General features: G+C 53.8%; 8 protein-coding genes across 8 annotated transcripts; 4 read left to right on the top strand and 4 right to left on the bottom strand.

Annotated features, from left to right (window-relative positions):
* Positions 1-197: 197 nt before the first annotated feature.
* On the top strand, positions 198-1,248 carry LRP88_07516 (Alpha/Beta hydrolase protein; the record flags this gene model as incomplete). Its single annotated transcript, XM_083244045.1, has 2 exons — positions 198-1,061; positions 1,228-1,248. The coding sequence occupies 2 exons, from the start codon at positions 198-200 to the stop codon at positions 1,246-1,248; spliced, it is 885 nt and encodes a 294-aa protein (XP_083098539.1).
* Positions 1,249-2,264: 1,016 nt separating this feature from the next.
* On the top strand, positions 2,265-5,789 carry LRP88_07515 (uncharacterized protein; the record flags this gene model as incomplete). The annotated part of the gene is made up of 1 exon (XM_083244044.1): positions 2,265-5,789. The coding sequence occupies one exon, from the start codon at positions 2,265-2,267 to the stop codon at positions 5,787-5,789; it is 3,525 nt and encodes a 1,174-aa protein (XP_083098538.1).
* A 517-nt stretch (positions 5,790-6,306) lies between these two features.
* On the bottom strand, positions 6,307-6,792 carry LRP88_07514 (bladder cancer-related protein BC10-domain-containing protein; the record flags this gene model as incomplete). The annotated part of the gene is made up of 2 exons (XM_083244043.1): positions 6,307-6,724; positions 6,776-6,792. 2 exons carry the CDS (start codon positions 6,790-6,792, stop codon positions 6,307-6,309), a joined length of 435 nt encoding a protein of 144 aa, XP_083098537.1.
* Positions 6,793-8,833: 2,041 nt separating this feature from the next.
* On the top strand, positions 8,834-13,626 carry LRP88_07513 (uncharacterized protein; the record flags this gene model as incomplete). Its single annotated transcript, XM_083244042.1, has 2 exons — positions 8,834-13,363; positions 13,414-13,626. The coding sequence occupies 2 exons, from the start codon at positions 8,834-8,836 to the stop codon at positions 13,624-13,626; spliced, it is 4,743 nt and encodes a 1,580-aa protein (XP_083098536.1).
* An 875-nt stretch (positions 13,627-14,501) lies between these two features.
* Positions 14,502-15,695, bottom strand: LRP88_07512 (uncharacterized protein; the record flags this gene model as incomplete). The annotated part of the gene is made up of 1 exon (XM_083244041.1): positions 14,502-15,695. The coding sequence occupies one exon, from the start codon at positions 15,693-15,695 to the stop codon at positions 14,502-14,504; it is 1,194 nt and encodes a 397-aa protein (XP_083098535.1).
* Positions 15,696-18,733: 3,038 nt separating this feature from the next.
* Positions 18,734-19,888, top strand: LRP88_07511 (PAP2 superfamily-domain-containing protein; the record flags this gene model as incomplete). Its single annotated transcript, XM_083244040.1, has 3 exons — positions 18,734-18,813; positions 18,875-19,093; positions 19,144-19,888. 3 exons carry the CDS (start codon positions 18,734-18,736, stop codon positions 19,886-19,888), a joined length of 1,044 nt encoding a protein of 347 aa, XP_083098534.1.
* A 478-nt stretch (positions 19,889-20,366) lies between these two features.
* LRP88_07510 (zinc-dependent alcohol dehydrogenase family protein) lies at positions 20,367-21,562 on the bottom strand (the record flags this gene model as incomplete). The annotated part of the gene is made up of 2 exons (XM_083244039.1): positions 20,367-21,304; positions 21,358-21,562. 2 exons carry the CDS (start codon positions 21,560-21,562, stop codon positions 20,367-20,369), a joined length of 1,143 nt encoding a protein of 380 aa, XP_083098533.1.
* A 1,620-nt stretch (positions 21,563-23,182) lies between these two features.
* LRP88_07509 (uncharacterized protein) lies at positions 23,183-25,157 on the bottom strand (the record flags this gene model as incomplete). The annotated part of the gene is made up of 3 exons (XM_083244038.1): positions 23,183-23,244; positions 23,297-24,743; positions 24,795-25,157. The coding sequence occupies 3 exons, from the start codon at positions 25,155-25,157 to the stop codon at positions 23,183-23,185; spliced, it is 1,872 nt and encodes a 623-aa protein (XP_083098532.1).
* Positions 25,158-27,907: the final 2,750 nt, after the last annotated feature.

Below are 27,907 nucleotides of genomic sequence, written 5' to 3'. Positions count from 1 at the left end.
TATCGACATTTACATATGAACGAATCAGGTCGGAATGCTTGGCGTTGTCCTTCATTCGGCGTGATGTTAAGCCGCTTACAGACTTGTACTTCAAATATCTTGCAACAACCTCAGCTCACCCCATATCATTCATCTTGAACATAAACTTTTCATGGAGCCAACATTCCAACTGGTTACACGTTTTGCACGCTGGGAGAATGGTCTCGAGCATCTTGCATCACTTACACGCGTGGTTTCGACCCACTCTTGCAGCTCTCTTCCAGCGCAATCTCCCTTGGAGTTACCGCTGGCGGCTCCTCGTCTTTCAGCCTGCCATTCTTCTTACATACTCTATCGCGACTATCCCTTGCCTCCTTTACCGTCCTTTTACAGTTGAATATCTGCCTATCGCCCCAGGACGCTATGTGCGGGCCTTGATCTTCAAGGCCGCAGGTGTAGGCAAGGGCAGAGCTAAACGGCCACTTCACCTCAACTTTCACTCTGGAGCCTTTATCGGAGGCTTGCCAGAGGGCCATGCTCGGTTCGATGACCGTGTAGCGAAAGAGACAGGTGCTGTGGTCGTGGATGTCGACTACCGTGTAGCGCCTGAGCACGTCTTTCCAGCAGCTATTGACGACGCTGATGCAACTATCAAGTGGCTGCAGGAGAATGCTGAGGAACGATGGGGCGCAGATCCAACTCTCATGACCACGAGCGGGTTCTCTGCAGGAGGCAATTTGGCCCTTGCAGCGACGCAGCAGGAGACATGCCATGCTCCATCGCCAACAGCCATCAAGGCCGTTACAAACTTTTACGGTGCAATTGATCTTCGGCTCAGTCCTTGGGAAAAGCCCCATCCGCCAACTATGCCCAAGAACGATCCTGCAAGAGTCTTTATTCCTTTGTTCGATGCCTATGCGGGACCTGCTCGGGCAAAGCATTTTGAGGATCCGAGGCTAAGCCCAGTACTTGCAAAGAAAGAGACTCTGCCGGACCGAATACTCTTGGTTGTTCCTGGTATCGACATTTTGGTGGCTGAGCAGACCGAGTTTGCGGAGCGAGTCAATGCTGAGGATGAGGCGGTCGGTGACAGGGAAGTTCCCCGGGTCGAGCTCATGCACGAGAAAGAGCTATTCCATGGGTACCTAGAAGGTGAGTTTCCACAGCTGCATTCACCTTTCAATACTGATTCGATATAGTTCCCGATGCGGTTATCAAGAGGGAGGTGAAGGACCGCGCTTATATTAGAGCGATAGAGGTTCTGCGTGAGACTCATGAGAAGCATGGTTGGACGTGGGAGGGCTAGGTGTGTGATTAAGCGACTTTGAAGATGGCAAGTTTGCTATGTACTTGTTTGTATTATATCCAACTCCATTTTAAATCGAATATATTTGTGTTGTTCTCATGTCCAACCAAAGTATCTATTCTTTCAATGCAGCACAGAAATACTAGCGGCGTTAACGAAACGACTAGTTGCTCCTATTGGGACACACCGCCAACAGACCAGCGGTGAAGGACGACATATCAGATCTATGATACTTATTCTTGTCGTCGAGGAATGCAGGAGCCTTGTAGATGAAACCTCGCCCATCCCAACGATCTGTTCCTTGGGAGCTGCGTTACCCTAGACTCTTCGATACAGGTTTCACAAGCCAGATCTTTGGGCAAACAAAAGCCTAAAGGAAATCAAGAATCCAAGAGAAACATGGTCTGATGTGATAAAAACTACAGGGCAAGCATGGGTTGTTGCCCGGCATTATCAAGCAAGCGAGCTTGGGGAAGATAGCGAGTGCATGACATCACGCAAATAGCCGCCAGTCCAGCAAATATAGGTCGTGAATATTAGCACCAAGTCTACAATCCACTGCCCCGAGACAACGAAACTAGATTACGTAGATGAAAAAGACCCCCTCAAATCTCGGACGATCAATTCATCAATTAAAGGCAATTTCCGTTTGCAAACCCTCGCCGTTGTCGCGGTATCCAGACAGCAACCAACCGGGGGGCGACCCATGGGAGCAGGCCATGCGGCCCGTCGACCCAGCAACCAAGGTAAACAAAGACCAGGGCCTCTCCCAACTGCCTCGACCAACCATCCGATGCCACACGCACCCGGGCGGCTAAGCTTGACGACCGACCGAAAATAATACCTGCACCATCCCAGGAGAGAACCCATTCTACTCTCGCTTCTGCATCATCCTATTTTACTTTCCCCTGTGTGTGTGTCACTGCAAACCTTGCGGCGCACATACGAAAGACAGCTACCCTCCTCCGCCCGCCCTCAGATGCCCCGACGCAACAGGGCCGAGGACCTCGACTTCGAGATACACGTCGACCGTTCTTGCTTGAGCGATCCTATGGACGATAACGAACACAAAGGCCACGAGGAGCCAAAGGCGGAAGAGCAACAGCAAGAACAGAACACCACCACCCCTAGCAACATCGATACTGAACAAGAGTCCCAATTGCCTGCTGAACCCAAGGCTGAGCCTGCGGTTGAAGCTCCAGAGGAGGACGGCAAGCCCATTGTCACAACGGCAGAGCCCGAGGACGACAAACAATCACCCATCCCAGAGCCAGAGGCTGAGGACGACACACAGGACAAGCTCCAGCAAGATACTGAGGAGTTTGACCAAGATACCCCCAAGCCGGCTGAGGCAGAGCCTGATTCCTCATTAGACGACCAACAACAAGAGGACGATTCATACACCTCTTCTGAGGACGAGTCCGAAGAACATCAGACTAAGGCTGCAGTGTCTGAGACCAAGGAAGCAGCCACCACTGAGAACCAAGAAGAAGAGACACACTCAGAGAGCGAATCAGACCGCTCCGAATCTCGACGCTCTTCTGCTTCTTCCGGATCCTACCTCTCAGACCGCAGGCACTCTGACCGCACAGAGGCTCTCATCCAAAAGGCCGCCCGCGACATCGTCTCGCAGATTGGCAGCGACGACAAGAGAGATTCTCTGAGCAGCTACTCCGGCTCAGACGACACCGGCTACCTTTCTCGCTCCGAGTCTTCAAGTGCTCGTCAGTCAGACGCCCACATGTCGGTCGAGGACGGCACAAGAGGCGGTGTGGACGAGGCTGGGGACAACAGCTCCCACCACGAGCACGAGGATGATGTGTTTAGCGACCGCAGCCCTCGAAGCTCGATAGGTTCCGTCTCGGAGACTGATAATCGAAAAGCTCGGGAAGCCATGGACAGGTTGACTAGGTCACCGCGCATCTCTGGTATTTCCGGCATCTCAGGCATCTCCGAGTATGAGAGGGAGGAGGACGAGTTTATCCCTACCATCAGAGGGACCCCACGACCTGCCTTTAGGTCACCTTCCTCTGTCAAGGCCATGCAGATGTCTTCCCCTCCTGCGTCAGTCCTGGGATCTCCCCGTTCTAGCCGACGAGCACCTTTGCCAACTGTTTCCAGAATCGGATCTCCCCGCTTCTCAGAGCAATACTCACCTAAGAAGACGCCGCCGCGCTTTAAGAGATCTACGCCGCCTCTGGTTCTTCTCCATGTCACCCTGCTGCCTCTGCGATGGCCCTGGGGAGATGTCCTGGAGAATGCTGACCCAGAGGATATGAGCCAGGAAGCCAAGACAATCCGCGATGCTTGGCGGACGCTGCAGGACCGCATGGGTGATACTACAGTCGAGCGAGGAATTCTCCTGCCCCATCCTCAGAACGACTACGAGGTTCTCGAGGAGCGGCTACTGGAGGCTCTTGAACTTCCCGTGAGGCGACGGGCTCGCATTCTCGAGTGCGGTCACTATCTCGGTCCCTCCAACATGACTCTGGATGACGAGTCGTCAAGCGAGTCTGAGGAGGATTCTGATTATGATGATGAGCCTGATACACGCCGATCTAGTCGTCGCAGCCAGCCAGAAAAGACACACTGGTGCAAGACATGCCGCTCAGACATCCGCTACGAGTCTCTTGGAGAGGGCAAGATCTTCCGCGTTAAGGTATACGCGAGCAACGGCCTCATTCGTGGCGGTGCCTGGGAGGCCTGCTGGAAGGAGATGGAGCGTGTCGACGTCGAGATTGAGCCGCTGGTTGATGCTGTTGCCCAGCATGAGCTCGTCCAGATGGAGGCTGACCAAGAGAGGGAGCTGGCCATGAGAGAGGCCGAGGAGGAGGAGCGATATGTGAGGTTGGAGGAGGAGCATAGGGAGTTTGAGTCGAGGGAGAGGGGACGACTTGCCAAGCGACGGGGAGAAAGCCGGAGTCATGTTGGTGAGGACCAGTCTCATCTGACTGAAGGCGAATCCCTTCTCGAGGAGTCTCATCTTCAGGAGCGCAGCCTTCATGCCGAGTCGCGTCATGAGGATTCTCACCACGAAGAGTCTCTTCATGATATCACCCGCGACCATGAGGAAAGCCACATCGCGGAGCCGGTGGACGAGAAGGCTGCCGATACCACACGGGAGCCCGCCGAGGATATCACCAAGGACTATACCGACGACCGGTCCTTTGACGAACTTGAGAAGGACCTTGACGAGCATCTCCAAGAGGAGCATGAACGAAGCCAGGCTGACGAATCACGAATGAGCCTCGGACCCGACGATGTCTCCCATATGGACGCCCAGGCTCGTGCTGCTCCCTCTTCTCGCGCCTCCATCTCTCCTGAAGGCATCAAGGACGAGGAGGAACGCAAGAGGAGAGATGAGGAGAGATACAGGGAAATCTATGGCGATGCTCCCGCTCAGGATGAGCACGCACAACGATCTTTCCCTGAGCACGCTCAACATCACGACCAACAATATAATGAGCGAGGTCAGCCCGGCGCTTCCGACTACCAGGGAATGCCACCCTCTGGAGATACCTACGCCCAGAACGAGGATCGTCAAAAAGCAATGAAGAGCGCCTCTCTGCCACAGCTACTGGCCGAGTCTGCCCGCGTGCTAATGCAGGACAAGAAAAACGTCCTCATCGGCCTTCTGAGCGTGCTGATTCTCTTGCTTGCTATCAGGGGAGGTCCCGGCCCTACACAGGATCCCAGAACGTTCCAGACGATTGTGAGGAACGCTGAGGTGCCTACTGTTACGGTGACGCAAGAAGCTGTGGTTCCTACAGCGGAGGCTATCAAGCAAGCGACTGCTTCCGCAGAGACTGTTGTCGAAGAGAGCAGCATCAGTGTTGAGCTGCCTAAGGAGAGTGTCGCCTCAGAGAAGGCCGAAGTCCCTGAAGAGAGCCCCATCGTCAAGGAGGAGACCGTCGCCCCCGAGGAGAGCACCGTCGAGGAAGAGCCCGAGGTTGTCGAGGAAAAGGCTGAAACCAGCAGCAAGTCCCGCGCCGCCAGCTCTCGTTCTACCACGGCTTCTGCTTCTGCAGAGTCCGTCGACCCTTGTGCCTCTTGCAGCCTGCCTCACCGAGGTGGTCGCGCAAAGGACCCCTTCCGGGACCTCGTCTATGCTCCCCCACCCCGTCGTCGCGAGACCGAGACCGAGACACTTATCTCGGAGCGAGTCGTCCGTGTCGTCGAGACGGTGACTGCCATGGAGACTGCCACTGTTAAGGTCACCGAGACCGCGACCGAGGTTGTCGTCTCGCGGGAGACACAGTACGTCAAGGCTGGTCCCGAGGAGAAGGCACACCAAAGGGAGATGGGCCTGGAGGTTCCTGGCAGGAAGGAACCGCAGGTCCCCCTGGGCAGCTCAGAGGCTGCCCTCGAATATCTCGAGATCGAGGCCCCTGTCGACCAGGCCTTTGACCTCGAGGCCCCGCGAAAGGAGGCTGCGCCCCCTACGAGAGAAGGCCGCCTGGAGCTGGACGCCGAGGCGGAGCGCCTGGAGCTGCCGTGGAACTGAAGCATGATGCAGGATTGGGATGGGGGAGCCCAGTGAGGGCCAACGTTTTCCATGCCGTGATGTAAGTGATTACGAAGGATATACCTAAGGACGCTCTTGTGTTTTTCTGATTGATGAAACAAAATGGGCAATGTCTCTCTTTTTGTCTGATTTGCTGTTAGGTAGCGAAAGACTGCGATGGGTTTAGGAAGTCTGAATTGAATGAAGCAATGCATGAGGGTAGATAAGATAATTGGGAACCTGTTATGGATATTAGTTCATATGATGAGAATAGACTAGTACTTTTGTACTAATGGTACATTCATTACACGACTCTTGTTCTCGATCCATTTGTGAATGATGTGTGTGCATATGCATGCTATATGATCCTATTAGTGGTCCATCCAAGTTGTTCCTTTTCTTGGTCCATTCATGCAATCTATCGAGCCCATGGTGAACGCCTTGCCATGATTACCGTGCTTCGGCGTGAAGCCTATAGCTACTGTAGATCTATAATCCAACCAAGCTGTCTGGTCCATCACAGCCGGACGTATATATCCATACAATCAATCCTCCACTCCCTCTTACCCAAGAGGTTCCGCAGCCACTCGATCCCCAGGCCGGTCCACTCGGCCCTCCTCGCAGCAAGATCCTCGCTGGCGGCCTTTGCGATAGCAGAAGCCGTGGTGTTCACCATCTCAAAGACGGTCGAGTTGAAGTCGACGGCGGCGTCATCGGCCTCGGGAATATGGGTCGGGGTTCCCGGACGGGGGAGGAACCAGTTGCTGCCAAAGTCGAAGAAGCAGCGGTCGGACCAGTTGCAAGAGGTCAGGAAGAGGATGAGGAGGAGGATCGAGCAGTAGACGCAGGGGCGGTTTAGGAAGTAGGTGCAGATGAAGAAGAGGAATATGAAGGCGGGGGATGCGTTGGTGGGGATGAAGAGGAGAGGGAGCCAGCTGGAGGATCCGTTAGCTTGGTCGTGAGGTGAGAGGAGACGGTGAGGTTACCTTCGGAGGCAGAACATTTTGGCGGTAGTGGGTTGAGATGTGCGCTAGGAGTCTGGAGGATGGCTGAGATAGCGAGAGGACGACCGGGTCACGCTATGGGAGGCGGCGCGGCATGTGAAAGGAGGATATTAGGGAGGCGGGCGCAGGCAGGCTAGGGGCGAGATGAAGGCCTGACAAGAGAGGTCTATGTCGTCTATACGGTCGTAGGTCTGAAGCGCGTCGTCGCGCGTGGGCGCATGCCAAAAGCGATACTGAAATATGTGTGGCGATGTCAGAGGAGGGACCCGAGGCTTTGGAGTCGCTGCGACTGAGGAAATGCTGGACTTTGTTGGTTACGTCGTTTTAGAGGGCGTGCCACATTTGGACTGATTGGGTTTAGTGCGGCTGCGGCTCTTGGGGGACCTTCAAAGTGCCGATCAAGGTCGATTAAAGTTGGGGCGGTCTGGGGAAGATTTACGAAATTGTGGACAATGGTGGTTTTGTTTGTTATTTGTCAAGGCATTTCTTCTAAGGGAATATCATCATCTGGAACAGTCACTTGAGCTTGTGGCTCTTGGTGTTCTGTACCTATGTATAACAGTTGGGAATGTGTCGTGGCTGTTGGGGTAGCGGGGGCCGGGGAATTCCAGTGACTTAGCAGATTGCACTACGAGATCATGACGAGCTACACTCCATACCAAATGACATGTCTGTACACAAAACGCAGATAATTATCAAGTCCACCGTTGCACGCAAACTTCAGCCGACTTGAAACAACTTTCCATCAGTATGACTCAAAAGAGAAGTGGAGAGAGAGGGTGGTGGCTGACCGGCAGCATCGCGTCCGCCACAACATGCACGTCTTAATTGCTGCTTTTCTAAATCAGGGGACAACTTTTCCAGCCCAAGGCCAGAGATCATCTTTCTTCCATGCATTCGTGTCACCAATCGCCGCGTGCTGTGTTCTTTTTTGTCTTAGGAATTGTTAGGTCGTCCAATGAAATGGCGGGGAAGAGCTGGGTTGACAGTTGGCAGCACCCAACTTTCTTGGCCGAACCGGTTCACTGAAACGCCCCCCCCCCCATTACAAGGGGGCTTTCACTTTTTTCCCAACGGCTGGACAGCCAGTCCCAGGGTCTTGAGCATCGCGATTGGGAAACTGGAGCTTCATGCGAAGCTGTTGGGCTGGGTTTCCGTGAAAAACGCCCATGCGGATAATCCGTTCAGCCGCTGGCGCTCGCTTCCGCCCGCAAAAAGCAATTCACCTCAAGACAGAGAGACAAGGGAAAAAAAAAAAAGATTCAAACTGCCTGACTGACCACGCTGGCTAGCAGACAACCAACCATCCCAGATCTACCACGTCACTCTCGCTCTAGCCCCAAAGTTGCTGCTGCGCTGCTGTGCCGGTACACAGTCGGGGAATAGTGAGGTGGGAACATCCCATCGGAATTGCCTGGGCCTGGGCTCGGGCGGCAACGCAACGTGGGCGCTTTGGGCTGCCATCAGTCGGTGCGTCAATGTGCGTGTGGGCTGGTTTCCTCTCCCCGTCTCCCATCGCCAGCCTTTTTTTTATTGACCAGCAAAAAAACCAAAGTGAGGCTGCTTCCTCAGGCCGCCCACCCGCCGCCATCAAACAAGCTGTAGCGGTCGGTGCACGGATACACCGTCGCCTTCTACCTTTTTGACACCAAACACCCCAAACTCTTTCATCATCATCACCGCGCTTCTGCAATCTTTTCCCCTCTATCCTTACGAACCTCCCTCCCCCATTGAAGTTGGCGGCACATAGATTCACCTCTTGCTTCTTTCTGCCGCTCTTCTCCTTTGCGCCTTCCTCCCCTTCTTCTCCCTCGTGGTTTGGAGCTCCCTCGGAATCGGATCGGCCCGTGTTGCTTGCTTCGATCCAGTCTCCGCTTCTTTTGGGCTGCCCTTTCGCCTCACCTTTTTCCGCCCTCTGACTCTTATCTTTAATTCACCTACCCGTTTCCTCCACCCGCAACTCAACCACGCGCGGTAGCTCTCATTGAGTCCGCCACCGCCACCAGCTTCCTTGGCCTACTTGCCATGGACAATCTGGACATGCCACCGGCTCCCACGCCGCCCGTCAACAACATGAGCATGCCATCCAGCACGGAACGCACTGCCAACCTGCTCAACTTGCTCAAGTTCAGCGGTGGCCCGGGTCCCTCGCAGCTGCAGAACCAGGCTGCGCGCGAGCACGCCCAAGCCCACGCTCAGAGCCAGCAGCAACAGCAGCAGCCTCAGCAGCCGCAGTCGCAGCCTCAATCCCAGGACGATGACCGCCAGTCGCCCGAGCCCCAGGAGCAGCAGATGTCTCCGGAGCAGCAGCAGCTCCAACTGCAGCAATTCCAGCAGCAGTTTCAGCACCAGCCCAACATCATCCAGGGTCCCTTTCCTGCTCAGATCCATCAGCCTGCTCCCGCTGCAGCTGACCCTACCGGTCTCTTGGCTGCTTTGATGCGCGGCGCGCACGAGGCTGAGGAAGCCAAGCAGCAGCAACCCCAGCCGCCGCAGAACTCCTTCGGCAATGGTTCGCCTCCTGCTGATACGCGATCCTACCTTCTCAACCTGCTCAATCGCCCCAAGCCGAGCCAGGGCGAGCAGCAGCCTATGCTGACCGAGTCGACGCGCTCCAACAATCTCACTCCACAGTCTCCCGAGAATACTGCTTCTGAGCCTGCCCGTTTCCAGGGCCCCTACCAGCAGCAAAGCTTCCATCCGCCTCTTGTTAACCCCTACTCGAACCCTCAGCACTACCCGGCCGAGTCGTATGCCGATGTCGCACACCCGCCTTCCAATGCTACCGAGTCCTACTACACGCCTTCGCAGGAGGCGCCGGCTGATGTCTCTGCTGCTCTCTACCAACAGTTGATGGGCAGCTTGCAAGCTCAGTCGTCTCCTCATAGCCACGCTACTCATTCACCTAGCGGCTCCATGCCCTTCCAGATTCTGAAGAAGGATTCGCCTGCTGCTTCGCAGCACTCGATGCATGGCAGTGACCGTGGTAGCTATGTCTCTCCCCATCAGATTCGCCGCAAGGCCACTCGCACTTCGTCTCTGCACTCTCACCCCTCGATGAAGCACGGCACCCCTCCCACTTCCGAGTTCGAGAACCACGTTCCCGTCGAGCAGACCACCGAGACTGTTGCAGAGGCTGTTGAGGATATCGCCGGTCAGGTTGACCAGGATGCCCGCGAGGCGGTGGAGCGTGCGGAGCATGAGCAGGCCCAGGCTGAAATTGCCGAGGACCTTGACGACATGCTCAACGCCAAGTCCGAGAAGGAATTCGAAGACAGTGCTCAAGCCGCCGCTCAGGCTATCCAGGCTGAGCTCGACCGCGACGACAATGAGGGTATCCTCGAGGATAATCTTCCATCTGACGTCGCCGAGACTGTTCGAGAGATTGTGGATGAGGCCGCCCATGGCGTTGCTGATAGCTGGGAGAGCGCTGATCAGGATGAGATTGTTGTCATTGAGGAGAAGGAGACTCCTCCCGTCAGAGTCTTCAACTTCCCGATGAAGCCTTGGATCTCCATCACTCTGCAGGAGGAGGGCACTGAGCCTCGCCCTCTTTTCCGTGACGAGACTATTATGGATATCGCTCGTCTCAAGAAGGAGTTTGACCAGATTGATCGCAACTTGTACACCGCCACCGAGAACTACATGGCCTACGGCATGTCGAAGCAGGGAGGTCTGCGTGTCATCCGCCAGGAAGATGGCAAGGACGCCAAGATCTTTACCGACACCAAGGATCGTATCTTCAACGTCGCCATGTCTGTCACTCCTCCTGACCACAACGGCGCCCACCGGGAGGCCATCATTGGTACTGGCATCAGTGGCACCGTCTACTGGGTTCAGATTCGCGAGGGTGAGAAGGACCACATTGAAGATGCCCACATGGAGCAGTACGGTTTTGCGCTCCCCCCCATGAGCTCCCAGGAGGGTGACGCCCCTGGCGGTGTGCTCAAGACGCGTGCTCGCACTTCGACCAACCACCCCGAGTACTTTGCCGTCGGCCGCGGCAAGTCCATCAATCTCATCTGGCCCTCCTACATCCTTCAGAACAATCTGTTCAAGCCTGGCCACGATCGAGTTGTCGACACCGAGACTCTTGCCAAGCAGTGCTCTCTGAAGATCAACACTGGCAAGGCGGGTAAGGATTTCACCTTTAGCCAGGATGACACTGTCATTGTATCTCTTGACAAGTCTGGTCGGGTCAAGTTCTGGGATGTTCGAGACCTGACCGCCGTCAACGAGGACTCCGACCCGCGTGCCCCTATGCCCGCCCAGACCTCTCTCGAGGTCAAGGAGCCCCTCATGACGCTCGCCACCACACCCGAGGGTGAGAAGGCCTGGCCCACCTCGGTCTTGCTCCTGGACAAGCAGCGACCCTATCAGAAGCGCTGTGCCCTCCGGTACATGATCGTTGGTATGAAGCAAAACCACACTCTCCAGCTTTGGGATCTTGCTCTCGGTAAGCCCGTGCAAGAATTCAACCTCCCTCACAGCAAGGAGTCGGACGCTGTCTGCAGTGTCATGTATCACCAGGCCACTGGCATGATTGTTATTGGTCATCCCACGCGCAACTCGATCTACTTTGCACACCTCTCGGCGCCCAAGTATAACCTGAAGAGTGTGTCTCAGGCTGAATACATTCAGCGCCTTGTTGCTCAAGATGCCTCGATTCCCCAGCCAGATAGTACCGCTGTCATCAGTGGCGTCCGCGAGTACTCTTTCGCCAACCGCGGAATCCTGCGCAGTCTCGACATCCTCGGCACGCCCGCCATGGTCCAGGACGTCGACGAACCAACTCTGTTTGAGCTGTACGCCATGCACTCCAAGGGAGTGGCCTGCCTGCTCGTGAAGCAGACCGAGCTCGGATGGTCCAAGGACAACAAGGTCCTCGACGCTGTCGACGCCGTCAGCCAGAATGTTGTCACGGTTTCCAAGCTTAAGGCGCCCCAGCCGGCCGAACCTGTTGTCCCGACCAGCAACGGGGAGGCTACGGTCCGGGTTGTGAACCGTGGAGCTAATAAGGATGCGCTCCTCGCCACCCCGCAGAGCGACGCGACCCAGCGTGGACCCGAGTCTGCCCAAGCCGTCAAGCTCAAGAACGAGCCGAAGGAGGCTGAGACGCCTGTCCAGTCGGCTAAGGAATCACAGTCGGAGAAGCCCGAGCGCAAGTCTCGGAAGAAGAAGAACGCTGCCAACCAGGGCGATGCTTCAACCAACGGAGCCACTCCTCGCTCTGGCAAGGATGGCAAGAGTGCAAACAACGCAGTCGCCCCTGGAGTTACACCTGAGGCGCTCGAGTCTGCCATCTCTGGTCTTGAGGCTCGCCTCAACGCCAACATGGCCGAGACTCTCAAAAACTCGTTCAAGAACCTCCACGGCAAGATCGAAGAAGATGTTCGTGTTCGAGATGAGAATTTCAACCAACATCAGCTTAAGCTGCTCGACATGGTCTCTGAGGTGCTTAATGAGAACACCCAGAAAGTGTTGGAGGCTCTGATCCACCACCAGTTTACTGAACTGGTCATCCCGGCCATTGGCGAGAAGGCCGGCGCGGCAGTCACTGACCTGCTCAACAACAAGCTTCAGCCCCACGTTTCTTCGTCTGTCCAGAAGGAGATTCAGAGCTCCCTGCCTCACGCGCTGAACAGGTCTCTGCGCTCTGGTGACTTTGTCAACGCCATTTCTGACCGAGTTGGTGCTACTGTTGCTACCAGCATTCAACAAGAGGTGTTGGCGACGCTGGCACAGCGACTGACGCCTACTTTCACTAACATCACGACTCAGGCGTCGCAGCGTGTCGCCAGCGAGCTACACCAGCAGTACCATGAGCAGTTTGAACAGATGAAGGCCCAGCATGTTGCGGACGCGGCCAAGATCGACCAGCTGCTGTCTTACGTCACTCGCCTGACAGACATGGTCTCGACCATGGCGGCTTCTCAGTCGTCTCTTCAGGCCGAGTTCCTCAAGTTCAAGCAGCAGCCCGTTCACGAACTTCCAGGTGTTCCCCAGAACACCGGTCACGGACAACACAATGTTCCTCATCACGGCTACGCCAACTCCGGTCCCCAGAGTCACGCCCAGGCCAGCCACGCTGGCAGCTACCACCCGAGCCAAGCCCCCAGCCAGCCTCAGCAGTACATGGGAAGCCCTCAGTACATGCGCGGGTCACAGCAAATGACCAGCCCTCAAGCTTCGGCGCAGGCTTCCGAGTATGTTGCTCCCACAGCCAGCGTCAGCGCCCTTGCTGGTGCATATGCCAGTCAGCGAAACCAGACAGAGCCCGAGGCGGATCACGACTTGATGCAGCGTATCAGAATCATTGAGCAGGCTATTCAGGAAGGACGTTACCAGGATGCCATGATTCAGTGGATCCAGAGCGGACGCGAAGAGGAGATCTTCCGCCGATGCCTCTGCCGGTTCCCTGCAACCAAATTCGAAAACCTGCCGCCTCTGATGTTGCTCGTTGTTATTGCCACGATCTCTAAGGATTTGAAGCCCAATGCTCGTTTGAAGGAGGAGGTGGAGTGGATTGAGATGGCCCTCAGAGCCTTTGCCAGCAATCTTCCGGTCTATGTAAGTTATGGTGTCCCTGGTTGGTTGAATGAGCTAACACAGAATAGGAGTGGGAGCAGCAAGGAGCTAGGGATGTGATCAAGAGCACAACCCAGACCATGCAACTCCTTATCGGCCGCATCCAGCCTCTTCTCGGTGGAATCCAGGATGGCTTCCCCACGGATCCCTTCCTGGCGAACCTCGAGAGAACCAAGCTGGATTGGATTGTGCGAACTTCTGAGCAGGTTCTAGACACTTTCGGCGCCCCGAGACGCTACGAGTAATTGGGATGCTAAGAGTGAACACGACCTGACATAGATTCTGTGGAGAACCCTGATGGCTCACACCATGGCGATCTACGTGACGGGCTCGATAGAGTTCGTGTGTTTGTCCCGGGATTGTTCGAGCTGTCGAAGAAGCGGGCCAAGGAGACGCGGCCCTTCATGACAGGCACAGACAGGTCATGATTAAAACAAAACAGTGTACATCTCAGAGAGCTACCGTCATGGGGCATTTGGGTGAACCATATGCGATGGGACTTGCTTGGGTTGATGGACATACATGTGCTGCATTTACTAGGAAGTATCTGGACTGTCTTTCCAGCGGATCATGCGTGTCATTGTCATTTGGGATTGCATCATGCGAGCACATGCATTGGAGGAAATGTTTGGGTTTTTCTTTCTCTTTCCTTCTTCACATTTCTGAACGTTGCGATGCCATGATACCCCAGGGAAAGGGGGGAGGGAGGGACAAGGGGAGTGAAGGATTCTTGAAGCTTATGTATGAGGTGATAAGGGGGTGAATGATAATGAGGGGTGTTGGAATGATTGATGCATATGTTTTGTGATGCTTGGTGTGATGGTTTATTATAGAGTCTTGATGGAACTAGGGTTATGAAATCAACGGCCATGATGTTTCTCGAAACTTGTCACCCTAATCATGTTCACTGTGATAGTCATTGAAAGTCGACATGTTGATCATCAAATGCCAATCGTTGATTGATAGAAAGCAGAAGTCTAATCTAAACCCGTGACTTTTCCAACTCCAAACTTTGACCCTCGCGGGTATGCCTCTAAACATCAAGCTCCAAGCAATGCAAGAACAAACAAGACAGCAAGTAAACACGATCCTCTTCTTCCCTTTCCCTCTCAAGGCAACCCTAGTTGCTCTCAAACAAACTCCGCACATCCCCGGGTCCATGCCCAATTCTTAACTCCACATCCTCCATCTCATCCTCTTCTCCCATCCAATCGTCCTCGGGCTGTGTGAGCATCGTTCTCGTCCACGCCAGATCAATGGGCGAGACACCCTTGCCAATGTCTTGCCAGGCTATCAACTTGGCCCTGCCAGCTTCGACACGGAAGGTGTAGTCGGTTGGGCTGCTGAGGTCGTGTCCCTCGACGTCGACGTTGTGGTTCTCAACGGCTCGCTTGGTGGCTGCTCGAGAGAGGCAGCGATGGCATGTTGAGCAGTCGTCATCACCCTCCTGTGAAATGCCAACTTCGCTATACCGCATATCGTACCATGGGCATTCCTCTCCCTGGCGTCCGAGCAGTCTCCAGACGTCCTGTGCTGTGAGCTTCTCCTCGTCTTTGAAGCTGTACGTCCACTCAGTCCGAAGCAGAAATCTCCCATCGACGACCTTGGGCTCGATTCGACATGTGACGTTCTTCTTTAGCCCGTCAACATCACGCATCTTGTCGCAGCAGATGCGAGGCTTGAGCACCTCCTCGAGGTACAGCCTGTGCTTCCAGCCGAGGTTGTCCTTGCCCAGACGTGTGTACTTGAGGGCGAGTTCCGCGTGTTGGCTGGTGAGGAAAAAGTGCTTTCGCCAGCGGAAGAGGTTGCAAGATGTGTTGTTGTCGCTGTTGACTCTCTTGCAGTTACCGCTTACTGTCGAGAGAGGACGGTCCGCGAGGTGCATCTTGTGAATCTTGACGCACTCGTCGCAAACCCAGCAGTCGGCGCGATCCTTAGCCAAATTGGCGAGGTAGTCGACTCGCTCAACGTATGGGAGGTTGGCAGGCTCAGGAACCTTGAGGATGTTTCTCATGGCCCGGCACGTCTGAGAGAGAACGGCCTGCGTATCGAGAGGGAGAAAGTCAACGACGCAGAGCAGGGCAGAAGGGTCTAGCTTCTGGAGGATGTAGCAGTCAGGGCGTTGAAAAGGTTGGTAGAATTCTTCCTGCTGCTTCTGGAGCTGACGCTTGGCGGCTCGTCTCTTGATGTAGTCCGAGCCTTGATGATAGGCCTTGTCGAGGCGGCTGCCGCAGTATCTCTTGTGCATCTTGGAGACGGAGTCGCAGGCGACCAATGCCGTCTTGCCAAGAAGTTGCTGAACGTGATTCATCATTGTGATTGTGATTGACGGATGGTGGTATAAAAGTGATGGCAAGTAGGTATGCCGTGGTCTGGAAAGTGTTGTGCTGAGAGTATAGCTTGGTGTATAGTAAAATGAGTACTCTGTGAGATGAAGTTGTGGTTGATGGTGTCTGTCAAAACATGAAGATGATGGAGAAGAGAAGTTGTTTTGGAAACAGAGCCGGAGGGGGCCAAGGTATTTATGCCCATCAAGACACAGCCTGGGCAGGACGCAAAGTTTGATGCTCTATTTTGTTGATATGCTTGAAGGTTGTTGAGGAGAATTTGAGTCATTGTTGCTGGGTGACAAGGGTAGTCTTTTTTGTGAATATGACCGAGTCTGCGAGTTTAAAGCGGTCAACTGATGAGTCTAATGCCCATTGAGTTTGGTTTGGAGATGCATCGATTCTCTTCGAGGCTTCCAGGGGATTTACTCGAGATGGAGTACAGAGGTTTAGGAATTATATACACTATCCTTGAGCAGGTCCATGGCCAAGACATTGAGGTCTACCGCAAGCAACCCTAACGGCACTCTATTGAGCGGCTCACCGTCCTAATCGGAAGATTACTGCGGGAATTGAGTAGTCTAGCTAGTTCATCGCTCTTGTCACCGTGGGTTATGACTAGGCAGGTTTCTTTTATACCGCCGTATACTAACTATTACAAACGTTTACCAGTGTAGAGCCATTCCAGGCTGAAGCATTGAGAAGGCCAATACTCGTGTCAATGCTAACAATAGTCTTTTGCTCCAGATTCGTTGAAAGCAACAGCCATATCCTGCCTGAGGCTGAGCTAGAAGAGCAGGTCCAACAGGACCACGAGGCAGGCAACGAAGACTTTCCCACTGCGCCCCCCTTCCCTCTCAGGCAGCGACCATCCCAGCAAAGTCTGATCTCCTCAAGGGGATCTTTCTGGGTTCCAACTTGATTCGAATTGTTTCGAGAATCATCCGCTTCGGCCTCTTAGGAGGACTTTGCTCAAGATTCCCAATTGTTCAGTCGGTGGGCATACCCGCGAAGGTCAAAATTGGTTGGACTTGTTTGTAGCCAGCTTTCTATCAATCGATGATTGGCATTTGATTGCCAGCATAATAATTCTCTTAATAGCTTTCAACCATTAAGATATGATGAGCACAGGTGAGACCTTGGTCAAGATCCCCAACTATTGAACTAGAAGAGTCTCTGGTTGCTATGTCTAACTGGGTTCCCTTTTATTTCTGGGGACTTGAGAAGAAGGCAAGGCTTGATCAGAAAAGTCCGGATCTTCCCTTGTTTATCATGGATTTGCGGACCAGCAGCTGTGAAACATGATGGTGTCTGATGTAGGGAGTCTGACAATCGAGTCTTGGCGGTGACCGGAGCCAATCAACATCATGATGCAGCTTCACCGCAACTGAGCTGTGACAACTCAGATATATACCAGACACAAGTATACCGTAAGCCAGAGGATAAGCCTAGGATGCCTTTTCATACATTTGTAGTAATTGATCCGCGGGAATAAGCATGTGCCATCATCAGACCAACAGTCCACCTCGCAACTCGTTCAACCTCGCTCTCGGCAAATACAAACAATCCGACGTTCAGGATCGCACTCGCAACCCGAGGAGAGCGAGCGAGCTTACTTGAACGAACCAATCAGGTGATTGTATGTACGACTCTCCCTTGCTTCTTCGGAACCTACGGATATGACAACGTCCTGCACGGACCCCAGTCCTTGTCTTGGCCCTTTACTTTGCCAATTGAGCTTCTTCTGATCCATTGTTGAAACGCCCGCCAGTGACATTCGTGTTGCTTGTTTTGAAGCTTCTGTCAGACAAGCTTTTCCGCATGCAGTCTGTGTCAGCCCTAGGGATAGGGGGCTATTGCAACGCCTCCCGCTTACACATAGATGCGGAGTTGTAGCCAAGTCCGCAGGCTGGGCAGGGGCTGTGTATGAGTTGATGGTGGTCATGTCATGCCATGGGCCATGCCGAGGCACACAACTGATAACAAAACTCCCCTGGTGTTCTCTTTTTTGCATCGCGATCTACATCATGGATGCATGATAGTAGTAAAACGCCGTTCCCGCGGAGAGCGAAAGACGGCGTTTCCACTACCGGGCCGCCGATGCGTTTAATCTCGGAGGGACGGAGTCGTATTCGAGGCCGAGCCGCCGATGGGTATCCACTGCCATGATGGATCTTTAACATTCTGTGCCTGCCAAGATGAAGCTGAACATGTCTTGATATCTTGGAAAAGATCTGAAAGAAAGCTTGGATTGTAGCCAAGAGCGTGCTCTTGAATCTACCCGCCACACGTGCAACCCTACCAGACTTGATCTAGCGGGCCAAGAGGGAATCCTTGTGCTTGAGGTTGGTGACACGCTTTCTACGTCAACGACTCATGGTTAGCGTCGAGCGGCAGTTGGATACTTTTCATGGGGGCCAGCCCGCTCGGGCCCATCCGTGAGGAAGCGAGGGAGGCTCCCTCGTGTGATGTATGTACTTGGAGGGAATAAGCTTATCGATTCAACCTCGAGGGAGACAGGCTCAAGAATCCTACATGATGTATGTCAGAGTAAACAGCCAACAAGTGTGATCTATACGGTGTATGCGGCCAACAGCATCCCATACCAAGCCATGAAACACGCGCGTATAACTGCGTAATCGACCACGCGAGCAGAGCGAGAGCCAAGTACCGGAACCCCGGTCAATCAAGTCCACCACCCCCTGCTATTCTCCGTCGGAAGGTAGACGCCCTCTCTCCCTAGCCTAGGGTGTGCATACAAATGCGATGCGATTGCATTGCGTGTGTGGTGGTCAGGTCCAAGTAAAAAGTAGGTTTGCATCGCCAAGTGTCTCGTGCCTGTTTTCCCCCTTCCTCTTCCCTTTTATTTACTCTGACTGTATCTTCTTTCATCCATTCTCTTGGCTTTTTATTACTTCCTTTTCCCCTCTGCACTCGTTTCTAGATAAACGGGGGAATCAAGTCTGGTTTTAAGTATACATCATCAACTCGAGACATCTCCATTCCTTGACAGAAACTCCAAATCATGCCTGACAACCTAAAAAACGTCGTCGAACCAGCCTGCAAGTCCCTCCTCCCACTCTGCCCTTCAAGACGGAACCAAAAGTAATAACAATTGCCCTCTAGTCATCGTCCTCGCCTTCACAGCAGGATGTCTCATCAACAGACGCCGGAATGACCGGAAAGACTATGCCGACTGTCTGGAGGATGATGTCGAGGCAGGAGAAGCCTATGTCGACTCTCCGCCGTTGAAACCGTCGCTCCTCGCACAACCCGAGCCTTCCGTGAGGAGGAGGGCTCCTAATCTGGTGTTTGTGCTTCTGTCGAGGTTTTTTAATGCGTTTCCGTTTTTGATCGAGATTTGGTACTGGAACATGACTTATTGGTGTGTATATTGATCTCGTTTAAAGTGTTGTGGGTTGCTGACAAGTGTAGGATATATCAAGGACTTAGAGCCTTTTCTGCGAGAATGATTGCTGGCAACGAAGCAATCTTTACCCGTGCCCAAGAACACGCCCTCGAGATTCTAGATCTAGAACACCTCTTTGGCATCGACATTGAGCAACGCTTCCAGTCGTACGTCATGACGCAGCAGGCGTGGCTCATGCCCTACCTCGCCAGGATCTACTACTCGCACATCAGCCTCGGCGTGTGCTTCCTCGTCTACATCTACACGTTCCTCCCGCCGAGCACGTTCCGCCGCATCAGGAGGACCATCGCCGCTGATAATGCTATCGCGTTTGTTATCGTTACTGTTTGGAGGTGTTCGCCGCCGAGGTTGCTGCCGCAGGAGTATGGCTTCGTCGATATCCTGCACAGCAAGGCGGGAGGCGCAAACGCTTGGAACAACAACAGGTTTCAACTCACGATAGCAGCCATGCCGAGCTTGCATTTTGGTACAGCGCTCTTCTTTGCCGTCTGCATGTGTCGCTTTTCTCCCCACCGGTTCATGCGTGTGCTTGCACCGCTATGGCCCGCCGCCATGATCATCACCATCGTCGCTACCGCAAACCACTTTCTAACCGACGCATTCATCGGGGCTTTGGTGCCTCTTTTGGGATGGAGGTATAACCGCATGGTTCTCATCCTAAAGCCTGTTCAGGATTTCATCTTTGCGCCGTTGATCAGCAGGCTGGACCTTGTTGATCCCAACGCGAGGGTAGTTCCCAAGGCGCTGTGAACGATACACACACAAGCATAATTCAATATGTTCTTGTACATACATATACATACATCTAACGGCCGAGCTGTGCGTTCTTTGGGTTTCGCTTCGGGCCGTTTCGCTTAAAACGTTTGGGTTTGGTTTTGGGTAATAGAAGGTTTTGCGGCGTAGGCCGAGCTACCGTTTTTGTCTGTGTGTTGTGGCACATTATGATGTGTGAATACTGTCATTAGACAGTTACCATGAATGCATACATAGAGAACTTCAGGTCATGTTACGATAGAATCAACAAAAGCTATTAAGGGAAAGGTCATGGGTGGATAGAAGATGGAATGCTATACCCCCTTAACAACACCAACGTGATCAATCTGAGACAACACTTACAAGTCAATAACAAACAAAACAATCTTGCTCTACGTTCTACTCGTATATCATAATCTAACCCAATAATCTCAAGATTTATCCTCCACCGTTCATCCCTCTCCTTGACCTTCATCTACTCCTTACCAGCCACCCTCACGACGACCTTTCCAAAGTGTCCCCCCTCTGCCAAAAACTTGACCGCCTCGTTCGCCTTTTCCATCTCGAATACCTTGCTCACCACGGGCTTGATCTTGTGCTTTTCGTAGAATGCCACCATCTCTTCAAACCGATCTCGAGGGCCGTTGAGGATACCCTTGAGGGTCACGTTTCGTCTCAGTGCTAGGACACTAACACTGACTTTTCCTCCAGTGTCTTGCTCTTCTTCTTTTCCGGATAGGTATCCGATACAATTGATCAATCCTCCAAAAGCAACACTCTCAAAGGACTTGCGCAGCGTGCGTGAACCACCTGTTTCAAAGATAATGTCTGCACCTCGGCCGTTGGTGGCCTTCATGACGGGATCTTGCCACTCCCAGTGCGTGCGGTAGTTGATGCCCGTGTCGGCGCCGAGGTCCTTCTTTGCGCGCTCGAGCTTGTCGTCTGATGAGGATGTTATGATTGCGTCGAGGCCTGCTGCCTTTGCGATTTGTAGACCTGCGACTGATACGCCGCCTGTTCCTTGGAGGAGCACTGTTTCCTTCTTTTTGGTGCCGTCGGCTGGTTGGCCCATCGGTCGCATGCCGTTGATACACATCCAAGCCGTGACGGAAGCAATAGGCAAACAAGCAGCCTCTTCATCCGACATGTACGCGGGTGCTGGGACGAGTCCATCGGCGGGGAAGCAGCGGTACTCGGTCAACACACCGGGCAGAGGGAGGCCGAGCCCGGAGGCGAGATCAGCCTCGGTGACTTGACCTGTGAGATGCGTCTGGTTGAAAATAGACATGACGCGCGTGCCGGCCTTGAGTCTGGATGACCGAGACACGATGACGGTGCCGCACATGTCGGAACAGGGCACGAGGGGATTGCTGTCGTTGATGGACATGTGGTGGTTGTAGTCACCAGCGATGACTATAACCTGTTAGCACTCATCCAACAACTTGGTATCTCAAGTCAACACTCACCTTCAGTATCGCGATAGTTGAGGGCCACAGCATGAATCTTGACCAAAACCTCTCCATCCTCGGGCTCAGCAACAACACCCTCCCCAAAAGTCATCTTATCGATCCCATCCTGCGCCGTAGTCCACTGCCTATTCGTCTTTGGCAGGGCCTCAGCCTGAGTGATAGATTTGCCAAACGGCATCAAAGAAGAGATGAAGCTCGCCATGATGAAAGATGATAAGTCCAACTTCTCTTACAAGAATGACGTCGTCACTGTTGATGGATAAGAGAGATGGTTTACCCTATCATGAGTGTTGATGCCCTGACTAGACCGCTTCAGGCATCAGCTGTTACAGGATGGATGCTTACTATTAATAAGCACCTCAGCTCGGTTATCAGATGCATCACCAGAGGTTAATCGGCCGCAGAGCTAGAACCAATGGAAAGATGGATGCTTTACGTATGCCCAAGGTTGCGGTGGTACATGGCATTAACTCTGATGCCGCTACTAAATTGGGTTGAGATCTCTGCTCTGCCTAACAATTCACATCGGCAAGGAAGGGAAGTCTTCCAGGCAACACACAACAAGGCAAACAACGAGACACTTCACAATGAATCTGCTTCAAATGAGTAGTGATCCGATTCCTTATTCTGCTTGAATGACAGGCCAAAGCCAAGATGCTTGCCGTCATATCAACTCCCTCAACGTTCACGAAACGTACACATCCAAGACAAATCGCTTGAACAAAATCACACAACGTATGTATTTCAACAAATGCCAAACAGGCACACATCATGCAACTCAAGCATGCATCTGCGCCTCTCTCTCTCAACTCGTCTCCATTTGCCATGCATACTCGACATCTCAAATGCATTCCCAACCTCCACCATCTGCAGATATCCTCCAGTTCAACAAATGCAGCCTCACGAACACCAGAAACCCTCTTCGCACTCTCGTGGCATCTCGCGTCCAGGCAGATCCAGAATTAGTCGAGAGGCAAGAGATTTCACTCCCGTACAAATCCATAACAAAAACAAGAAAACCAGCGTAAATCAACAACAATGCAGAAATTCCAGGGATTGTAACTTTTTTCTTTTCCAGTCCAACTTGTGTTCCTCCTATCCATCTCTCCTCCCATCAACCCTCTGGGCGCTCGAGTCGGGACTCACGCGCCTTCATGTGTTCGTCTTCGTCGTCGCCGTCATGTCACGGGCGGCGCCCAGACAGGAATTATTTGTTTGGTGGGTATAGTAGTAATTGTAGTCGCCGAGGCAACTCCTCCCATCGCTGGCTGACGCTTCGCACAGCCTGATGAGGAGAAGCCGGTGTAGCTGTCTAGACGTAACGTCGTAAAAGCGTCATAATCGTCAAGTAATGGTCGTAGGTCTTGTCGGGGTACATGTGAGGGTATTCCAGGTTATGTTATGCCCGCTGGCATACGTATCGTGTGTGACCTTCCGTTGTTTGGTTGCCCAGTGTTGAACAGAGTCCTGTATCCTGATATGATATCCCATTTCCATACTCTCTCATCGGGTTGGCATCATCATCAAATCGGCCACACTTCAGGGGCTGCAGCTGCTGTTGTGCCTTCCCCATCCACGTCTCCAAGGTCGTAAAAAAACATTCCCACGTAAAACTATATGCAATGGGGCAAACCCTGAGGTGTCGGTATTACAAGTCGTAAAATCAAAATGCTGTGCTGTACTGTGCTGTGCAGTGCATATATCGGAATGCGTCGTATTCATTGTCGTCAACCCGTAACTGTACGCGCAGAGCTACCTGGGACCCTCGAGAGTCCAGGTCCGTCAGGTCGTGGCCCATTGACAGGCCCAGGGCGACACAAAATCAGTGATATCGCGAGGCGTTGGTGGAGCTGGAGCCCACTCGCGCACCGTTGTCTGACGAATCTGTAGAGAGTAAGTTCATGTTCAAAACGGTTCCTGTCTCAGGTCTACATACCGCTGCCGCGCGCAACGTGGCCGTTAGCACGACGTCCGGAAAATCCAGCAGTCGTCTCCCACTCGGGACCGCGGGGCTGTCGCTCAGGGGCACCCTTGGAGTTGCTGCTGGGTCGCTGGCTGCCGATCGCACCAGGGGTGCTTCGTGCCTGGTTGGGAATGGCCCCGGAATCATATCCCAGGTTCAAGCTGCTGAGGCTGCCGAGCAGTGCCGACTCATTCTTGGGACCAGGAGTACCAGAGCTGCCGGGGTGGCCAGAGGGGGACATAGTACCGCCCATATAGTCACCGAAGCGAGCTGTCGAGTTGGTCATGTTGTTCATGCCAGCAGGGGCGAGGTAGCTGGAAGAAGCCTGCGAAGGGCTAGGCGTAAAGGATCGGAGGTCGGCAAAGCTCTTGGCGGCACGCAGGTTGTTGGGGATACCGTTGCCGTCGGGGCTGCCGGGGAGCTCAAGCGTTGGGCCCTGGCGTCCAAGCACGTGCGAGTAGGTGCTGCTGGCGGCCCTGGTCTCGCGATCAGCAGCAAAGTCAAAAGTAGCAGCACGGCTGAGGCCACGCTTGTGCATGTCCAGGCTGGTGGCGGGCTGGTTGTGGATGTTGGCCGTGGGCGAAGGTTGCTGTCGCTTGAGGACGGTAAGCTGTCGCGAGTCGGCCTCGCCAATAGACTGGTGCTCAAGACCCATGTGATGGGCAAGGATGTGAATGGATCGTCGGTGCTCAGGAGCAATGCCAGGAGGGAAGACCAGGATCTCGCGAGAATCATCGCGGCGGAACATAACCAGCTCGGTGTAAAACTCAAGAGTCTGAGGGTCATTCAAGTCGATATCTCCTGCCGGAGTTAGCACCATGCATTGAGTTTGAGAGACATCTGACTTACCGAGATGAGAGGTACCGCCCCTTTGCTGCTGGGTTTGCGAGAGACCACCCAGAGACTGAATGGAGCTCTGCTGGTGCAGCATGGGGGCGCGATGCTGCTCCTCAAGCTGGCCACGACGCTCACGCTTCTCGCGCTCAATTCGTTCCCGCTCGGCCTCGGGGAGCATCTTCTTGTATTCGACACGAAGCTTGCGACCATGGACGTCCATACCATTCATCGCCTCAATCACCATGCGAGTGTCCTCAGCAGACTGAAAGTTGGCAAAAGCCAGGCCTCGGAAAACACCATTGTCGAAATGATAGTTGAACGCATAGGGTTGCGGGAGATGCATCTCCAGCATTATGGAGGCAAGAGTCTCCTTGCGAACCGCAAATGGAATGTTCTTGATCACAATAGCCGTGGGAATGAGCTGGTCGTTGTCCGAGGTCGTCGATCGAAGATCGGTCGGAGAGCCGTGAGAGCCGGGGTGGTCAACTCGGAGACCACCGTTTGACATGGGGTTGTTGTTGATCCCGCCTGAAAAAGGCTGAAGACCTCCATGGATGCCGAGACCACCGTGGTCAGTCCAGTTCTATCTCCGCGTAAGCTTGGTCACGTCACACATCATGGTGAAGTCACATACCTGGGGAAGAGCTGCTCGTCGGTTTACGCTCCTCTGTCGGCCGGGGCCGTTGACAGCGCCGTTGACAGTTGCGACGCCGCTTGTGTTGTAGCTCCAGGCCTGGCCATTATCCAACATGTATCCCTGCATCCCACCAGCCATGCCGTCCATACCACGGGGGTTGTAGCCTCCACCAAGTCTCTCGGCGGGATAGAGGGCGGATGAGCCTAGGGGAGCATCGAAGGGGCGCTGTGACTGGCGAGGAAGCGAAAGACCTGCGGCGAAACTGCCGCCGGCGGCATATGTCGGCCTCGACGAGCTAGGGGAGCGACTGGTCGACGTCCCATAGTCGAGGTAGCCCATATCGTGTGGTTGTTGTGTCATGGTCCTTACTGACTCCAGCGTGGCTAATGACTGCTGTCGTACCAGCAGATGACTCTACCAAATATCTCGAATGCGAGGGTATATGCAGGGCGCCTTGCTCACTGTGCAGGGCGAAAATCAAGGTCGCGGGGTATCGACTAGGTTTCGGAAACGATAGATGGTTAAAAATGCGGCATCAAATCGTTAGGGCTCGTGGGTCCGAAAGTCGTCACGGTCGTGAAGCGGTGAGGTCAAGAGAGGGATGGAGCGAACTGGACGGGGCGGATGACGGGGTATGATGTGCTGCCTGATATATCGAGAGCTGGCGAGCAAGCTGGATTGCACGAGACGCAGCTGCGACGGCAGGCGACAAGCGACCGAGGGAGAGCTTGTAAGCGGTTTGGTTGGGTGGTCGGTGTGAAATAGAGGCCGGGTCCAGTTGAAGCCTCAGCCAACAAGAACAGCGCGACGGTCGAAGAAGGCACTATTGGGTATGATGTCCTCAAGTGGCGACAACGGGGGTGATCAAGAAATACTGTACAGCCAACACAATAAAGGAGGCCGAGACGAAACGAGTCCCTGAATTTGGGATTCGAGAAGAGTGGCGGAGCAGCGTCAGAGCGTCACGGTTTGATCGCCTGTCGGTCGGTCGCCGGGAGCCAAGATACTCCGTACGTAGTAGGTAGGACTTTTCTGGCTGGGACTGAGGGAAGCAGGCCGAAAAGCGCCACCAACGAATAAATGTGACTCGCGAAAAGGGGGTCAAGGTTCGCGCGGCCGCCTCGTCCTCTTTTTTTTCTTCTTCTTCGGAACCCAAACTCGTAATTCGTCGGCGACAGAGGGGGAAAGGAAGCTTGGTGAAGCTTTTTCGACGAGTGAAGAAAAGGGAGGAGGGGAGGTCGTCGACAAGAAAAATCGAGAGCACGAAGGAGGAAGAAAAGAGGAGGGAGGGGAGGGAAGAAAGGAGAAAGAGATGAGATGAGGATGGGGACCAGTGAGTTTCTAACCAAATGTATGTCCGTGATGATCTCTGGAACGGGAAACGGCGGACGGGAGACGGGAGACGGGGGGGTCAAGACGTGGTTGGGGAGGTGACAGCGGTTCCCGTTGCGTGGGAAATAAAATCGGATTGCCCTCTGCAGAGCCTGGCCTGGCCTGGTCTGGCACGAGTGGAGGCGGTTTTTTTTTCTGGGATGGATTGGACTGTACGCGGACGGGGGGTGGGATGGGGTGCACCGTGTGACGCGGCAGGGACCAGGCACTGTGGTCCCTGGAGCTCTCCAGCTGGGAACCTCAGTATTCCACGACTGGCAGCGCAGATGGCCCTGGAGAGCGCAATTTATTGTGGGCCCTCAGCGCTGATGTCTGCCAGAAAGCCCACTGTGGAGTCTGCCGTCCCCTGAGCCTGAAAGTACGGTAGAACTCAGAGAAAGGCTGGTTCCTGGCAGGGGACGAGAGAGGCATGTGTCGCGGTTGACAACAACCTTGGGTTCTGGCATGTCACGGAGATCGGTTGGCTGATGGATGCACAAAAGCCCCATTTCGACAAGCGAGTCAACAATCATCCATCCATGGGTAGGCAACTCGCCTTGTCTTGCTGCTGTGTCCCCGTCATCGAGTTGCTAGGCGCATTTCTCCTTTGTGGGGAGGGACCCCCTCCACCTCGACACCTCACTCTTTTTTACAAGGGGGGGCGGGCTCCTTTTCTTGGGTGGTGATGACCTGCGCTAGCAAGCTAAAGAAAGAAGCTACAATTTGCATTTTCCGTGATCCACTGGCCAGTAAACCCTCTCGTAGCTGATGGGATTGGATGCTTGGCTGTGCTGTAGAGGCTGCGAGGTACTTCCCGCGTGACGGGTATGCAACGACGACAGGAGCTGAGGTGAGCTCTTGAGGTAGAGATGTCCACTCCCTGACAGCCCAGTGCGAGCTTCTCTCCTGGTGGGTCGGATATGGGATGCTGGCGTGGACACAGACCATTGTTGTGCGAGTCTCTTGTGTCGGCTTCAACTAGACTAGATACCTACCCTACCTAGGAATATGCGTGTCTAGGAACATCTCGCAATGAATATTATGTTGTGCATATGTTGCCGCTGTGCATCTTGCCTCCCAGATCCCGCGGCACCCATGTTCCTCTCTCTCGCTTCCATGACTTGCGTAAACCATGGACGGACGACTCATTTTGGAGGGGCCCAGGCTTTAAGCCCATGGCTTTTTGGAGAATGACTCTGTTCTACTGTCTGGCCTGACTCGGGAGGACCAGAGGCAGCCCGATTGACTCAGTAACCGTCGACTTCAAGTCCTGTAATGGATGCGGCTTGTTGCACAAGGTTCGACAAACGGTACATGTCCCATTGCCGAGGCGCATATCAGCTTTAAACCCATGTCCACAAACAACCTCTTTTTGTATCCTCACCACCACCACCGAATACCACACCATAACAGAGATCTTATAATATTGCCATGCACTCACGACCGTCCGGTCTGAAACAGGGCCTCAGACTAATCGCAACGGTCGGCCGAGAGGCAGCCTGCACATCGTCTCATATTGAAATGACTGGGTAGCACCGCTGGAAGCTGGGGGCTGAGAAAGGGGGAATAAATGGATCGATGGGAAAAGAGTCGAGATTTACAGTCCCGCTATGTATGCTATTATTACAATTATTCCCCGACCGGAAAAAAAAAAAAAAAAGAAGGGATTCTTGGCCTCGCTCACGAAATCTAAACGATCATCTTGCGTCCGCTCCATCTTGCAGCTTCTGGCCCCCTTT

Source organism: Fusarium phalaenopsidis (genome assembly GCF_050370095.1).
Source record: "Fusarium phalaenopsidis strain FUZ10S chromosome Unknown contig_32302, whole genome shotgun sequence".
Taxonomy (NCBI): Eukaryota; Fungi; Ascomycota; class Sordariomycetes; order Hypocreales; family Nectriaceae; genus Fusarium; species Fusarium phalaenopsidis.
The sequence above is the reverse complement of the archived record's forward strand: the minus strand, read 5'-3'. Positions and strand labels throughout refer to the sequence as shown.